This window comes from Anser anser (genome assembly GCF_964211835.1).
Source record: "Anser anser genome assembly, chromosome: 6".
NCBI classification, from domain to species: Eukaryota; Metazoa; Chordata; class Aves; order Anseriformes; family Anatidae; genus Anser; species Anser anser.
In genome coordinates, this window is record NC_139726.1 from 27,603,514 (window position 1) to 27,621,091 (window position 17,578).

A 17,578-nucleotide genomic window follows, 5' to 3' on the forward strand; every position below is an offset into this window, starting at 1 on the left:
ATTTTAATTAGATTCCTTGATTTCTGCATGTGCAAGGTATAAGGTTAAGCAGCTCAGAGACACTTTGAGGGATTCTAGGCTATCATCTGGGCAATGGTGTAGGAATCTTCTGCATATATCCAAAGCAGCAAGAAAACAGCCAAACTGTTGCCATAACAACAGTTTTGAGGGAGGGAGTTATAAAAGGGAACAGCAGGAAGAAGAATTTCTTTGAAAACATTTCAGTGTAATGTTAGGGCATGAGGTGGGAAGGCACAGAAGTAGACATTAGATAACCTAGCCTATAAAATCTCCTGTATGCTGTCTGTGATCACTGTGAGTTACTCAGAAAAAAACAACTCCCTGCTGAGACTAAGGCTATGAGTATCCCTACTTGCAGTTTTGTGGCTTGCTGATGAGTCTCTGTCTGATTTCGTGTTTTTTAGAAGAAAACGCCCCCTTTCCACATTTTAATATTGGCAAGCTACTCTTTGGTATGCTTCCTCCCCAAAGGAAGTTGCTCAGAGTTATGCTGTGACCCCTTTTATTTTCTCCCAATCCATAACATTATTTCTTGTTAACCATTAATAGACACCTGTTTCACTACCTATTTTTTTTCTTCTACTACAATTTTATCTTTATAGATCCAATGGTGTCTTGCAGGTGTAGCGTTCCAAACCTCCCCCCCTCACTCTGTGACCTAACCTGTGCTTGCTCTAGTTTAGAGTATTACAATATTACATTGAATTTGGACTCTCCCTCATTCTTCAGAAATACCCATTACATCAAGTACTCTTTCCCCGTCATACACTCTGCTTTCACCTGTTATTATTTTTAAGCTTGTAGCACACATTGATAGGAGTTATTTTTAGCCATCCATCTACCTATTTTTAAACAACTCCTCTGCCTTGCTCCCTACTTCAAAATATACCACTTTGACTTCAGTTCAGTTATATTCAAGGTCATCCATCACCCCTGTTCCCATCTTTTAGCACTACATACAGTCACTGTTATACTGGCTATACTTGCTGATGGGGGGGGGGGGGAGGAAAGCAGGCACGTGGAAATACAGGCGCTCTTTTACCCAGACTTGACTCTGACCCAGTGCTAGACAATGCACTGCCTGGTCCTGCACAGTGTGGATGTGATGAGGTCAGAGCTGTGTGGCTGCAAACCCCTTTCTGTAATTAGATCTGGGCTGCATTTTCCCTTGGAAATGCTCTCTCTTTATCATCAAGACATTTCAAAGCTCACTTCTATTTTTTTCTTGTCTTTTTTTTTTTTCTTAAAGCAGTGAGACAACTGATTTTTTCCTAGCAATTTTTTCCCCATCACAAAAATGATAATGAAAAACAATTTAAACTTTGAATTTTTTTTTCCAGCTATTCCATTACTGATCTTTCCATTGGCTCAGAGGAAACAATGAGAGGGTTTGATTCTTTTCTGTGGAAAGAACATCAAAAACCCTGTTAAGCTTTCTGTAGAAAAAGAACATTTTTTCTCTTATCCATTATTTTGCTAGCAATTTTGTATAGCATTTCTTTGAAAATACATGTGCCAGTTTCGTTCTAAATTTCTTTACTCCATTCTGCTACTGAAAAGGCTGCAGATGGAAGGGGGAACTGGGAACTCCCTGTGTCAATCAGCTCTATTCACTCAATGACTGTATTTATTAGTTTCATTAAAAACATATTGAGCCGCCCTGGTTCCTCAGTTCCTCACGCCTACACAATCCTGACTGCCTCGCCATCCCCCTGTCAGTTAGCACTCTACCCCAAGGCCTCTCTCAGCTTGAGATTCCACACGAAACATGAATCCAAGAGGATATCACATGTTTGTAGGTCTTGCTGGAAAGATTTCACACAGCTTGATGGGGTATGTGTGTCTGTTAGTGACCCACGAGATGAGAAAAAAAGAAGTGCTTTAGGTGGAGTGATATATATATACATATATGTATGTATGTTCTAAGGAGAAACAGAAAGAAAAAGATTGTGTGAAGCTTGGAATACATCTCCATGGTTAATGTCATTTGGACATGAGTGTCTGTGTAGCATCTGACCAGAGCATTAGTCATAAACCGAAGTTTTGTAGGAAATATGGCACATTGGGCTGTCATCATAATGGAGCAGCTCTTAGAAGAGATTCTTAATTTGCTACATTCTTAATGCTGAGACATGGACTGGAAAACATGTTTCTCTCTCCATTTGCCTCCTCCTGTTCTTATCAAAATCAGGACCACATGGAAGAGCAGAACCATGGCAGGAGTCTGCTCTTTTTGGGGACAAAATAATGGATGCTGACATAAATATTATAATTAGACTGTCTGTCCTTGAACATTTTTGTTAGTGTTTTTTTTTTTAAATCTATTTTATGACAAAATAAAAAGGTGTGGCATAAATCAGTAAAATCTCTGTACAGAGGACTAAGAACTGAAGTTGCAGTCTAAACTCTATTTAAGTTGCAAGTCGGGTCTAAAGACAAGCTAAGCTACTAAGCAAACACCAGGCTAGGAATAAGTTTTCAGAAAATGATTTTTTTTAAATGTATCCTGCCCTGAAGAGTAACCCATACAAATATATCTGTTAAAATACAATGGAACTGAATTTCTTCCTCTTTTTGGAGATGATCTCTCTTTCCAAAATCATCGGATTGAATAACTGCTACCTAAACACACTAGTTTTCTTTCTCCTTCCCTATGTATCTATGGGCCTTGAACTTTAATGCCTGAAACCTACAACATTCTAAGAATGGAAGAGACTTGAGTATGCTCTGATGCTGTTATGCACTCCAAAGGATGTAGAGCATACAACCCCTTCCATAAGGATCTTCTTTTTTCCTAAACACATCACAGTGTATTAGCACTGGTCTCAGAGTCTTTTACAGAAAAATTACACATTTTTCTCTCATGACAATACAGATTCAGGGACACAGCACACAAGATCTGCTTACTACCAAATTAGTATTTTCAGCAGTTACACAGCCCTCTCAAAATGTTTGATCCACACAGTCACCCTGACAAGGAGTTCATAGTATTATTTACCTGTTGCCAAATGAGAAAGCAAAGGTAAATATGAGTGTATATTTGTATATTAAATTGACACAAACATACAGGTAATTTTCTCCCAAATTGTTAACTTTTCATCAGTTCAAGCCACTTCCATGCAAGTCCTTCCCTATGTGGAAAAGCAGCCCTTTGAGGAGTGAGGGACAAATAGCCAAAACCCCTCTGACACAAAGGTTTGCTGACAATAATTTCTGATTCATGAGGGAATTGTCCTCTTCTTGGTACATGCAAAATGTAATTCCCACTAACATCAAGGAAAAAACTGACCTCCTTGTCAAGCAACAACTGCCTGGGGACTGCTTTGTTGTTGTTCAGGGGCTCAACAAAATTTCTCAGTTCATGGATATTTCATGCACCTACCCAGTGTGGTGATCCAGCTTTCTCCTGGAGCATGCACTGATCTCCTGCTGCCTGGTACCACCAGGCACACACAGCAGCAGGGAAAGGAGGCCTGCCCAGCCTGGTGGCCATTGCAGCCACTGCTAGCCCAGGCTCCATCTTGCAGCTTCTGTGCCACTGTGGACATTTGAGGCACCAAGCCAGAGAGACCCAGCTGCCAGAGACTATGTTCAGAGAACAGCACAGCCGCTGTCTCCCCCGCACTGATAAACTACTTTTGGGCAACACCTGATCACAGTAACGGCTCCCCAAGCACCTGTCCTGCTCTCCTCACAGACAGCTGCAGTCACTAAAAGAGCCCAACAGCACCTGCTGGGGGGACTGGTGCATTATGGGCACACTGGTGGTGTTCATATGAACAAATAAATGCTCTCAGCATGGCTTGCATCTTTTATGTCTGAAATTTTGTACCTTTCTCCACATGATCTCCCAAATACTGCCCATGGCCTGGCTGACTTCAGGCACATAGATAGCCCTCAGCTGTACCAAGGTGGTTTCAGGGTGCTGTGGTGGGGCCATACCGGGAATTCAACAATATGGGTAACTGGGATGTGGCTTTGTTGTGTTTATGAGTGAAAATGTGACACGGGTATGCTTAGGTGGGTGTTTTTTTATTGGCGTGGTGGCCTGAAGGGGCAGGCGCCCAGCATCAGAAATGCTGAGAGAAAAGCAGGCAAGGGGTTAATAGCAATCCCCACCATAAAGAATATTTCAAATGGCGGCACTTTTATAGTTGTTTGATAACTATCAGCAGAAAGCCTGGCCAGCACAGAAGGGGCAACAGAATTGCTGTGTGGGGAGAAGACAGCATGGCTCCCGTGTGCAGCGCAAAGACCCACCTGACAGGGTGGAGCACATTTCCTCCTGCAGTTCCTCTGAACCTTAAAGCTGCCGCCATTTCACAGATGTTGCTCAGGGACAGGCTCAACCTCCTTGCCCTGCTCCTTCACAGCTGGACAGTGTGCCCCAGAAAGGCGCCTGAGGGGGGCGGCTCACCGAAGAACGGGCCGGCCGCTGGGGGGAGACCTGAGGGGAGAGGCGCCATTTTGAGGGGTTTGGTGCGTCTCCTCAGGGCCTCAGCGCTGTGGCGGCCTGAGATGTGCCCGCCTCAGCCCCTGCCCGGCCATCGCGGCAGACTGTTGTTCCCAGCATTATCTGGGGGGTGAGGAGAAGCATTTTGTCTCCTCTGTCATGAGCTGCAGGGCTGGTGTTATGCAGGAACACAAAAACCACTCTCAACACTTGTGGAGAGGGAAGGGAATCGCCTGATTCTACGTGGAAATAAAGATCTGTAACTGAAACCTTCCATTCTCTGCCACAGCTCATGAACTGTATTTAGACCATTTCCCAGAGCATTAGGCATTGTTCTGATTATGGGTCTGTTCCATCCTTCCTCTTCTAAATCGCCTTAGTTGTAGCAGCTCTTTCTGCACCATCAGCCAGCCACAGGAGTGGCTTTCTGAGTCACAGGAAAGGAGGTGGAAAGAAAAGCGTATTTTAGAGATGAAAATATTCACCTCAGAAGGCCAAGGTTCTCATCACTGAATTTTAGGAACTTGTATTGTCATCCAAACGGGTAAGAGGCTTTTGCTGAAGGGTACGCAAGTTCCTGTTCTCAAAGATCCTTCCTGAAAATCCAAAAATACTGTTTAAATGTTATCACTCAACCATACCTGTCTTTACTTATGGGGTTAGTACTTTTCCTAGGTTTGCTAACACCAGTTAGACTGGACACTCAAGGCAAGGTTACCTTCTGATTACCTCAAAAAATTAGAAAGATTAGATATGAGCTTCGAATCAGAACATACTTGCCTGCATTGTGACGCTGGCTTCTAGTCAACACTCTGTATTACTTGGGGAATTCAAGTTGTATTTGAGGCATACATATCCCCTTCCACAGGTTTGAGATGCTTTTGCTCAGTTTGTACCTCTGAAAAATTCCAGGGGAAATTCAGCACTAAGATCACATAATTCTGATGGCACACCTCACTTTCATTAACTTTCAATTTTTCTTTCATTATTTACTCTCCAGGAAAATGTGAGGTAAAGCCAAAAACTAAAAACAAACAAACAAAAGAAAAATCTACGCTTGTAACATAGGAAGCATTTTCTTTTTTATAGCTGCCCCCTCATGTTTTTCCTGAGGTAGCTTGGAAAAGAAGATGCTCGAGAAAACTAATGAATCCATTAGAATAAGCTGCCCGCCAGATAACCACACACTGCAGATTGCTTCCTAGAAAATGCTGAGCTCGCTCAGCCTCCTTCAGCCTGAGAAAGGAGTAAGGACTCTTCATCCCTGTGCTTGCTGCTCCTCTCTGCTTCAGCTGAGGTGTATGTGAAAGAGAGGAACTGTCCGCAAAGTCATGCAAAATTTGCACGATTTTGCACAGATGTGTCCAACAAGATGCTCATATGCAGTCTAACCCTGCAAGTGACAAATTCTTCTTTTCTTTCCTTAGAGAACTCCATTCCCCAACAGTGGGAGTTGCCCAAGGTGTGTAAGTGTGTGCTGCCTGAACAATTTCAGAGGGAAGTTGTTCTTTCATGGTATCTCTTTTTCCTGGCCTCTAACCTAGGAAGGTGTTTCACAGCTGTTCTTGCATCTTCTGAGAGGAAGTGTATGATAGTAAAGCACTGGATTTTCTAAAAGTTCCTAGAAAACAAATTATTTGTATGGTCATCCGTAATTGATGTTCTTTGAATTGAATTCTTTCCAATTCAAGGTAGCTGAAAACAAGCCAAAGAACCAGCACTGCTACCCCAAAGTTTTCTTCATAAGTTTTCTTCAAAGTTTTCTTCATAAAGGTTGTTCCAGAGCTCTCCAGAAGTAGCTCTCATATGTGGAAAGCAGAGGACTAATTTACATTATAATTATCTTAGGCTAGACATACAGACATTTAACCATCAGAAAGCTCAAGGTAGGTGAAATGCAAAAAGCTTCCAGAGGTTTTCAAGGAAGACAGGACGTGAAGCAACCAAACCTTGTGTTTATAGAAAAATAAATAAATAAATAAACAAATAGCTTTAAACCAAAATTTAATTTCCAGGAGGAATTCTATATTGTATATAATTCCAGACATACCTTCATTGTACAAATCCATGTACAATAAAGAGACTTTTAAGAAACTATATGTCAACTGACTGCCTCAGTCCCTCAAGCCCTGAGTGACATCAAGATACCACTGCTGTAGTAAAGCTGCAAGAGCACTGTGAAGTTTTGACCATTTAGAACACCAGCACAAAATTTAAGCCTAAGCCAAGTTCTTTTCCAGTGCTCAAGAGCTGTTTGTAACATACACCCAAACACTACAAATTATGTCCATTGTCAAACATCTGGCATGACCTGAGTGACCAGAGCAGCTATGTGCATCACTGGAACTTTTGTCTTCCAACTTACCATGTGGCATTTCAGTAACGCCTGATGTCACTTCATCTCCTTTTGCATTCAACTCATCACCTGGAGTTAGTCACCTCTGGATATGTCTCTCTCTCTTCATTAGCTACAGAGGGAGTATAAGTGAGTAGGTTAGAATGGTAATCTGACTTTTAGATGCAGATATCATGAGGGTAATCCTACCTTCTGTCTGCCATGAATAGTCCTAGCAGGTCTTCCAACAGGGAAAGTGAGGCATGTTGCCCCAGAACTAAAAGCTAGCAAGTTTGTATCAAATGAGCCCTACAGGATGTTCATACATGGTGCCATTTAGGTCACTGCCGTGTATGATAACAAGATGGCAAAAACCTAAATGGATACAGGCCTGACTTGACAAAGTCAGTCGTTTCATTTTATGGCATGACACTGCAAAGTAATTGTGCTCAGAATGACTGTCTTTACTGCCTAAATACATTTTTAGTACTTGAGCATCCAGGTGGATTCAATTGTGCTTGCAATTTTGCAGACATTAAAGAGAGAGACTAAATGATTGAGGCAGGGGAAAGAGAACAATACTGCACTCAGCTCCTGTGAGACGGCGTGATGCACAGACTAGAGCACCACACTAATGCTCAGGAGCCTCAAAGTCTAGTCCTGTTTTGACCACTGACTGACAAATGTTTTGAAAGCTAGGCATGGAAAATGCAATGCAAGTGCTCTCTGTATATTTTACAAAAATAATACTGGCTAAAATCTTCAACCAGTGCAAGCTTTCAAAGAGCAAAAGTCACTGACTCCAACAGAAGCAATGTTACAAGCCAGATGGAAATCTGGTTAGCTTTTAAGAATAAGAATTTCTTTCTCGAGCATCTTTTCCAAAAGCAACATGTATTACGACATGAATATAAACAACACTTGAACTGTTACAAAATACATTTTTAAAATATTATTTAAATTCGAAAATGTGATTCTCTTAAGTTAAAGCATAAGCTATCTATTTTATACCAATATGTGTTTTTACACAACCATAGCCTTAACTGGTATTCAAAAGCTACTTCGCTGTTCACGGAGGTTTTCATAAAGAAATAATATACAAGGCACACTAAACACTGTCGGGCCAAACACATTCTACTGTTTATTACACATATTACATTCTTAAATAAAAATGCGTCACATAACATTTTTGCATAGATATCTTACAATATACCAATTTAAAAAAGAATTATGAAACAGACCAGTAACAAAAATAAATTTTTTCTTCATTAATAATTTTGTAACATTAACATACCACCATCATATAATACAAATAATATTTTTAAATCTTAAGACTTTTTGTACAGCAAAAAAACTGACAAAGTAATATATTTATATATATATATATAAAAAGCTTAAAAAAAATAAAATGTCAAAAAAAGGCAGAACTGAGGGCTACAAGATTGGGTACTTCTGTGATATACTAGAAATACCAGAGTAGGCCTGAGAGAACGTGACCGAGGGCATCTCCAAAATGCACTTGTCAGACACATCTGGTAAAAGAAAAATTATAGTGCAAAATGAAAGTCCTTCAAGCAATGTTTTTTTTTTTTTTTAAATAGGGAGCATTCATCCTTTTGTTGTTGTTGTTGTTGCTAAAAAAAAAATCCCCCAAACAAAAATCTAATGTGAAGTAGAGAGCAAGAAAAGTTTTAAAGGATAAGAAAGAAAAAGTGACATTTCGCAAAGCAAGACAAAAAAAATAAATCTCAGCCTGCTTTATTATTTTTCCAATCAGATGAGCAGACATGCTAAACTAAGGCCTTGTTTCTAAGAGAAAAGCTGTCATGGTTTATATGCAGTGATTTCAAAACCATATACTTAAATTGGTGCAAGAACCTTTTTGTCGAGGTATCTTAATTGGTTGAACCATTTCTTACACTTTATCTTAACTGCATAGGATGCCAATGCAAACACAGTCCAGGCAAACAAATACTAGGTGCATCTACAAAGTGATTTTAACTAGACTGATATTTTAACATAGGGCAACTTCCCTGGTAGAGACATGGCCTTGGTAACACAGTAGTGTGTAAACCAGTGTTTTGATCTACTTCCAGAATCTGACAGGCCTGGGTTTTAAAATACAGAGGGATGGGAAAAAGGCATGTTGCAAAATATAAAGTAAAGATCAGCCCTTCAGCCATCAGGCCTTTCAGGGACTGCATGTTAGCTTTTTATTTCCCCGAGAGCCCAACAATAAAGGCTAAAATTGTCACCTTTCTGTCCATTGTAGTTCACTTTTAGTGTGTACATGCTAAGCCCTCATCCCCCTCCCTTCCCACCTCCCCACCCAACCCCCAATTTGCAGCCTACTCATTCACAGTACACAGCAACAAGTATTTCCCAGACTGTTGAAAACTTTCCTACAGAAGCTGACATGATTCCTAAAATGCAGTGGCAACAGTAAGTGCCCTCCCTAAATCAAAGCAATAGGCACGGTTGGTTACTACACGCTGTAAGTCAGTAGCTCAGTTTTGTCTTCTGTGTGAATGTATACGGTTGCACCTCCACACTCACACAGAGAAACAGTGTAGAACCTGTTTTCTGGCAGTATATAGAAGTTAGGACCAAAGCACTTAAAAAAATCATCAAAGCTTTCATTTTGAAAATTGTGAAGAGTTTCAACTTGAATTATCACACCAAAAATGCCATTAACAAGCATTAAGGAAAACTATAAAACCCTGTTTGAAAATGACACCTGCATTTGAAAGTTTTCAGGTAGGGAAACCTATTTTTGAGGTGATAAAGGCAGCCTACCCCCCTATCTCCACATTTTTATGTATATAATTTATATATACAACTACATCATTATATATATAACTTATATAGTACAAGTATGTCTTGGACTTATTCCTCTAAGGGAGGAGGAAAGTCTCAGCTTTTATGAGAGAGATCTTAGTACCTGGTGGGCCAGACCCTCCAGTTCTTGCTATGCTAAATCTTGCCACTGAAGCCAATGTAGAGCTGTGAGGAGAAAGACTGCAGTAATCATCCCTAAACTATTAATAAAAAAAGACACAAGTGTGACACAAGGAAGAAGAATATCCAAGCTTGATCTTGAAATGATCATTCAAGAAGGTGTAGGTTTAATGCTAATGAAAGACAGGCAAGACTTATCAATGAGTAGTTGTAAAATCTTGGGAAGAAATAATTTTCGTTTTTTCAAGTCAAAGCCATAGTTAGTCAAGCATCATTTGTTCTTGATATGTGAGGAACTTTGCAAGCGCAATTCTATCTGAAATCAGCAAAAAGTACTTTAAAAGAGTGTTGGGTTGAAAGCATAACCCAGAAATATGAAAGCTTAAAAACAGTCTTTCTGGATGGAATGAAGGATTTGCTAAGTCCCAATTAAAATCAAGAATAAAAGCCCTTGACCCACTGGGTGCTGGCCTGGTAACATAGAATAACGTCCAAAGTTTTCCTCCGTTTTTGTTTTTTAAATGTAAAGATTTTGACATACATTACAGGAAGGTGAGAGAAAAGAAAACCCTTAAGCATGTTGGATTTTGATCAGTTCTGTCAAAAGCACCAAATATGACTTGTTCTGTACACAGATAAACAAAGTATGTTAAATAAGAAGAGCAACCTTTGTGTTAGGGACAGCTAAAAAGCCCAAATTGTCTACAGCCAGGTAAAAATGAAGGAGAAAACCTGATTCTATAAATACCAAAAGGTCACAGATAAGACACATTCAATCACTGCAACCATCATATTTTCAACTCCATTTTAGCCATATATCTTAGTGATTATCCTTTTTACTCCTGAAGGTAAAATAGTTCCAAAAGCAAGGGACTGGAGGCTCCTCTTGCATTCAGGTTCTTCTTCCCTATCTGTGTTTAGTCAGTGTTTTCCAGGTATTAAGTGAAAATGTGCTATTTTAAAAAAGCAGTAAACCCAATTCCAAAAAATCTGAGTCAAATTAAAAAAAAAAAAAATCACCTCTGTAGAAATGTAAGTTGGCTAAGATTTCAGGTACCGGGAACCTTTTTTGAGACATTGCATGGGTCTTCCAGGCTAGCAAACTTGTTTCTGTAATATTTGCTTGGCCCCTGCAACTGTGACACATCTCATGGTACCATATTCCTTCAAACTGCTTTGCTAAGCTTTTTTTTCTTCTTCCTCAAGATTTTTACCTCTCTACATCTTGCTCATGAAGAAACCTTATAAAGTTTGATATGGATGAAACTATCAGAGTTTGAGAGTAACCCTACAGACCCATTCTACAGTGTGGGAAGAACTAGAGCCAGTACACATAATTAATCAGACAGAGCTCTGATATGAATCACAGAAACAGAAAAAATAATGTTGGAAGGTACCTCTGGAGGTCACCTAATCCAAGCCTCAGCTTAAAAACAGTTCAGTTAGATCACTCTGTTCAGGGCCTTGTCCAACGCACTGAATAAATCCCGGATTTCAGTCCTGGAAATAAGCTTTCTTTTGTTCATTTGCCTAGACTATCCAGGTGAAATCATCTTCTAGACTGAGAACCGGCTATTGAAAGAGAGCAACTTTGAGATAATGAAAAACACTCTACTCTGGAATCTCCTTTCCTGTTAAACTATTCTTTATAAAATATACATGATGGTTTAGGCTGCTCTTCTCCTAAGGGGGAAAAAACTGCAGAACAAAGATGCACTGAAGTGTTGTTTTGTTCTAAAGAGTGACTAAAATGCAACTTCATGTGTCTCCATGTTTGATATAGTATGAGCGATATGTTTTTTTAGTTTAAGGTAAAAAAGTGATGATTATGTTAGAAAAGCAGAATTTTGCTTGCCAAGCCTCAAGCTGGCAGTATAAAAAGCATATTCCCATAAGCATAATTTTATACATTCAGAAAATCTTACTAGAAAAATCTTGATACTGGTACTTTCTAAATGATTTTTCAACACTGTAACATATAAAGTACATCTTGATCTAGGATATTCTGTTCTGTTTTGGTCTTCCCCATACAAGAAAATTACTGACATACTGGAGCAAGTCTAGAAGAGAGCCACCAAGGAGATCAGATGGCTGGAGCACATGATGGACGAAGAGTGGCTAAGAGACACAGTTAATCAATAGAAAGAGAAAGGTAAAGGTAGATCTTATTGCTGCCTACAAATACCTAAGAGAAGGTGTGGAGAAGATGAAGACTCTTTGCAGTGGTGCACAGTGGAATAGCCAACAAACACAAGTTGGAACATGGGAAATTCCTCCTTGACATAGAGATTTGTCCTTTTTTTTTTTTTTTTTTTTTTAACCACAAAGTTAGTCAAATATTGGACCAGCTTGCACAGAATGGCTGTGGAATTTCCATCCTTGGCAGTAGTCAAAAATCAACTGGACATGGCCCTGAGCAACCAGCTCTAGTTGAAGGTTGGCTGAGACAGCCTCTGGACAGTCCCTTTCTACCTGCATTATTCTATGATTGACTACACTGCTCCAAAATATTATTTAGCTACTCACAAAAAAATGATATTTGATTTAGTTGCTTCCTTTATTTATACTATTTTGTGGGACATTTGTCTCAGTTTGTTCTCGTCCTACAGTTCCATGGCCTTGGAAACCACATCTGACGTTCTTCAGAAAAGCCAGAAAAATGTGGCTTCTGTTTTGCAAACAGACATAAATCTAGCATGAAGGAAACAATGTTAAGCTTCTCCTTTCTAAAGCTCAATAATTTTGTCCTCAACTGTTACCAAATCATTTATTTAGGCTTTTGCTTCCAAAGAAGCCTTACAGAAAGGATTAGCCTTTCCTTATTAGCCTGTTTCTATTCATAATTTATAAATAGAAGATGTCTGTACAACTTTAGCAAGGAGACACAGGCCCAAAAATGATCTAGCTATACTGGATTGCTCAGGTTTGAAGTGCACAGCTTGAAATATCTGCAAAGAAACAAAACTTGTGATTGTAAAAAATGACTCCTGGAACGTGTCACTAATTAGGCTTTTCCAAAATGGAGACTCCATCTACAAAATACAAGCTATGGTTCAAAATTTTAGTAATGACTAAGACACTTGTATATGAGCACCCAGAAACTGAAGTGCAGAGATTGACGGAGTCTACAACATATACAGGTGAAAAATACCTCCTGTTACAAGCAGAAGCGATGGTCCCAAAGCCCAGAATTTGGCTTCAGAGTTCAAGACCTGCAACAAAAAGAGCCTGAGAAATCTGAAATCTGGTTAAGGCTCTTATCCTCTTTTCCTCTATGTTCATTTGGCTATACGAATCCAGGATTTAACTGTAGGCCTGTCTCTAGAACAAAATAATCACACATTTCAGTATGTTTCTTTCTATGGGACCCTTGTTCTGCCATATTTAAATAAGACGTCAACAAGACCACAAATGAAAACTGGAATAAAAGAAGCAGTCTTGCTTAATTTTTTTTCCCTTTTAAATAGAGCCTGGTATGTAAACTGTCATTTAATAATTATTCTTTGTAGACTACTGTTAGCATATCTAAAGACAGGTGTGTCCAGAGGTCAAAGGAGGATATTTATGCAGGTTCACAGCCAATGAGTATTGTAGTAGTGAGTTTGAGAGCACATACATTAGGATGCTACACTAATGAAATTCTAGGATTTTCTTATCCTTTTTTTTTTTTAATCTAATGCACTGACGGGATGCTCTACAGTTTCACACAGCTGAGGTTTCAGTTCCCATTAGACATCTGGCAGGATGCTCTATATATTCCAACACAAATTGGATTCTAGGGCCCTCAGTCCCAGTGGAACAGTTGGATGGAATGGCCGTAGAAGTATGCAAACACAGAAGTAGAGAAATACGAGATTGTCAGCAAGCAGTGCTCCGCAATTTTTGTATATATATATATATATATAAAATATATATATATATGTATATATAGTACGGTTAGTTTTAAATCTTTGGAATAAACTCAATTTTCTTTCTTTCTCTCTATCTTTCTTTTCTTTTCTTTCTTCACACTCTCTCTTGCTCTCTCTCTCTCTTTCTTATCATGAATGTTACATCATTGCCCCTAAAAGATGGTTAGATTTTGGTCCATATTTCATGCCATATGGGCCAGACATTGTATTTCTCCCCTGTCCCCAAAGTGTTCAATTGACAGTCACAGTGTTTTGTGAAAACTGTGAGGAAAAACAGCATCTTTTGAGTAAATTCAATCTCTCACTGGAACCAAAGGTTGCAAAATGCTGAGAATTCAAGTGCCAAGAATCCCGGTGACAGCTCTTAAACACCTATTGAGTTTCTTGTTTGTTCTTTTTTCCCCAAGAGTACAGTTTTACCTCCCAAAACATAAATTAAGGGAAATATTTAACAGTCAATGAGTCAAAACAGTCAAAGAAGGGCAGTTGGCTAATACAGTATAAAAGAGCAGCAACCATTTGTGGACCATGCGCCATTTTGTTTCATTTCTAGAGACATCTTGTAGGGATGGTCCCAGAATATACAAAATATACAACCTAATGACCACCTGCCTGCTTGCATAGGCCATTTTTATGGTCCTAAATGCAGTCTTTGGAGTCAGGGCCAGTGCCAAATAGTTTCAAATGTGAGTTATAGTAAGATACATTTTTTTGTTTGTTTTTCTTTTGTAATGAAGACTTTAATCCACTTTGAGCCCAACAAAATCAAATTATCAATAGGACTGAAGGGTGAGCATGAGACTCCACTTCTCCTTGGTGGTTCACACAGTAGGCCAAAACGGACCTCTAGGTTAGTAATACTTTAGAGCAATCATTTGGAAAAGCCTCACTGTTGTATGTGAAATCCAACCCTTCCTTCACCATTCACACCATTATGTTTTTTTCATATTGGAGTGGGCTACAGTATCAACTTGATGAGTGGAAAAGGAGGACTTTGATAATTTCTTTAAAAGGCTAATGCTGAATGAAGCCTTTGTACTTGGAAGAGGTTCTCGATTTCCCACTCAGAAACTGGAGCAGGGTTTTTGGCTTGTGTTTTTTTGAGGGTAAGATGTTCAAAAAACATCAGGTTTAAATAAAAATGTCTGCAGGTGCTCCTTACACAAACAAAAGTCTAATGTTTTAAATTGGTTATTAGAAGAACAGCAAGAAAAAGCAACATAATTCATCTCTAAGTCACTGTGAGTTGTGGCTAATGTGCTCACATGATGTGGAAGGAATCCTGTAGTCATGCCTGTGTGGTGTGGCCAGTCCCAGACCGATATCCAGGTGAAGACAAGGAGTTCTGAAGATCACTTGTTCGTGAAGAAAAGAGAAAAGAAGGTTTAAGCTTCCAAATAAGCTTTTAAAGTTTTCATTCAACAAATAAACAAGAAGTCCTAGCTATGGCAATAAGGTGAGGCCTACAGAGATATTAGGTGCTGTTTCTCAGGGTTTATCCCTTGGCCACTTAGCCATCATGGCAGCAGCTTCCAGAGTCCCTAGTGCATATGTTGTGCAATAGCCAAAACAAAAATTGAAATAAAAACAACCAACAAAAATATAGTCCTCCGTGAAGTCTACATAAACTCAGGCCAAAGAGAGGATATTTGTGTCACAAGTGTCACTCCACAGTCTACTGCCATTAAGGCCACTGGTATTGACTTAAAAGGATCTCAATAGCTCAGTTCTAGGAAGAAGAACCAAAACCAAGACAGGTCAAAGTGTCTGTGAAAAGTCTGACGCACTGAACATTAGGAATCCTCAGACAAAGAACAAACGAACCAAGAGGTTAATTTTGGCTACCAAACTGGGATTTGGTTTTCTAGGTCATTGTTTTCCCCCCATCTATTTAAAAAGAAAGTTAGTGCTACAAATATGCAACTTCAAGACGACATATTCTCCTATTAAGTTGCATTGAGAAGCAAGTTAAATAAGCCCCTCCTATTGCCGTCCACCTGCAGAGAAGCCTCCTCCATTTTCTTTGACTTCCATTGGCAAAACCAGGAAATAAATCCAAGAGAGACAAAGCACTGTACGCAATTGTTCTTCTCATTGACTTCACCTCTATACCATTTTCTCGCCTGCATCTTCTCCCATCCAGCTGGGGCAAGGCATAAAGAACTGATGTAAGTATTGAAGTATAACTGGGTGCATGACCGTGCAAGCGTGTGGTCTCTGTACAGAGGATTACACGTGATCAAGTTCTCTTCTCCTGCAAGGCAGCATGTTATTACTCGAGTTCCACTTTCATCTCACAACACTTAGCTCAGATGACATCCACGCCAAGCTGATGGATATTTAGATGTGTCTCTTCATGTGGAGGGCAAGGTGGTCAGACCTGGAAAAACACCTGCAAAATAAACCAAGTGGGAAATTAAATAAATACAGAATTTGGGAAAACGGGGTTCCTGCTCCTCCCTCTTTATGTACAGGAGGAAATACTTATCCAGGTTTAATGACATTCTTTAGATTATCGATTGATCAACACCAAACCCTGTGTGCTTCACAACTATAACTAACCATTGATGGCCAACTATCCTGGCTTTCAGCAACTAAATAGACTATTCTCCCTTCTCTGTTCCTTTCCCTCCTCCTCTTTCACTGAGTGAAACTTCATGGAAGGGTGCTCATCCATGCACCTGTAGGTTAAAATTAAATATTCAGTGTATGTGTGTGTATAAAAAAATAAAACAAGTCAGTTTTACTCAAATACTTAGAAATGACAATTTAAAAATAAAAATAAAAAATAATAGTAATAATAATAAAAAAAAAAACAGAAAAATATAGCTTTTTCAAGTGCCCGGTACCAGCAACAAACACCAACATAAGATGCCAGTTTTGAAAGCTAAATTCCCATTTTTAACTACAAATCAGAAGGAAAACAGTTCAATGCTTGGGGGCTGAAAATCCTTCAGGCTACATCTCTCTCATTTTCTCTCCATTGGGAATATCATTGGTAATATGTGGATGCTGATGAATACTATCTCCCTAAATGATGTTGAGAGAAGACAAAGTACTATTATCCCTATCCTGTAAGTGTGAAAATTGAGACACAGAGAAGGCAAGGATATTGTAAATAACAAAAGAAGTATGGTAAAACAAACACAAACAAAAAAAGGCAAAAAAGCCAGGACTTCCACTTTCAACTTCTGTTCTTCATCCACTAACCCATCTCATCACACAACATAACATTTTGATATTCTAAACATGTAGATGGATACCGATGAGACGGGCTTAGAGCATCAGCCCTAGAGAACTAGTTGAGTTTTAGGGCTGGTCTAAACATGCAGTTAATTGAAGATGAGGTAGGGCATGAATTTGAAATGAAGCATCTATTCTTGATTAACTCCCTCTCCAAAGGCTTATGACTGCCTTCTTTTGAAATTACTTAATCCACTTGGGAAGTGGGTTAAAATATTCAGAATAAAACACTTACTCCCAAAGAAGAGCAGCCCCAAAAAGAGTTAATCAAGAATTACTATTCTAGAACAGGTGTCTTGTAGCAGACTTGCTGCAGGGCACTCATTGCAGCAGGAACAGCAGCCCGAAATCTGTGACTTTACAGCACTAAGATATTGTCAGTAACTAGGGGAATAAATTCTGAGGAGGACAGGTGCTTTTCTTCCCTGTCATTCGATATATACCCCATTTTATCAAAACTGCCAGTAAGCAAGAATATTTATTTAACTTCATACCCAACAGAAATGGGATCAAAGGCACCAATCCATTTCACACCCACTATCAGAGTGTCATTAAAGATATGTATGGCACCAGAGAGTAAACTGCAGGACAAGCAGGCAGTGGTTCTGGCTGCCTACCCCAAAGCCCTGAAATGGAGCCCAGCTGTCAGAGAGGCAG

At 39.4% G+C, this 17,578-nt stretch overlaps 1 protein-coding gene across 7 annotated transcripts in view; it reads right to left on the reverse strand.

The window, feature by feature from the left end:
* Positions 1-13,753: 13,753 nt before the first annotated feature.
* The window catches only part of KLF7 (KLF transcription factor 7), a 57,147-nt gene continuing 53,322 nt past the window's right edge, over positions 13,754-17,578 (reverse strand). For 6 of the 7 annotated variants that reach the window (XM_083842321.1, XM_083842316.1, XM_083842317.1 and 3 more), the window contains one exon: positions 13,754-16,070. In XM_083842321.1, the coding sequence (XP_083698447.1) occupies positions 16,033-16,070 (38 nt within the window). In that variant the 3' untranslated portion in view covers positions 13,754-16,032. The remainder of the gene's footprint in view (positions 16,071-17,578) is intronic. The other variant, XR_014586206.1, reaches the window with a different exon arrangement.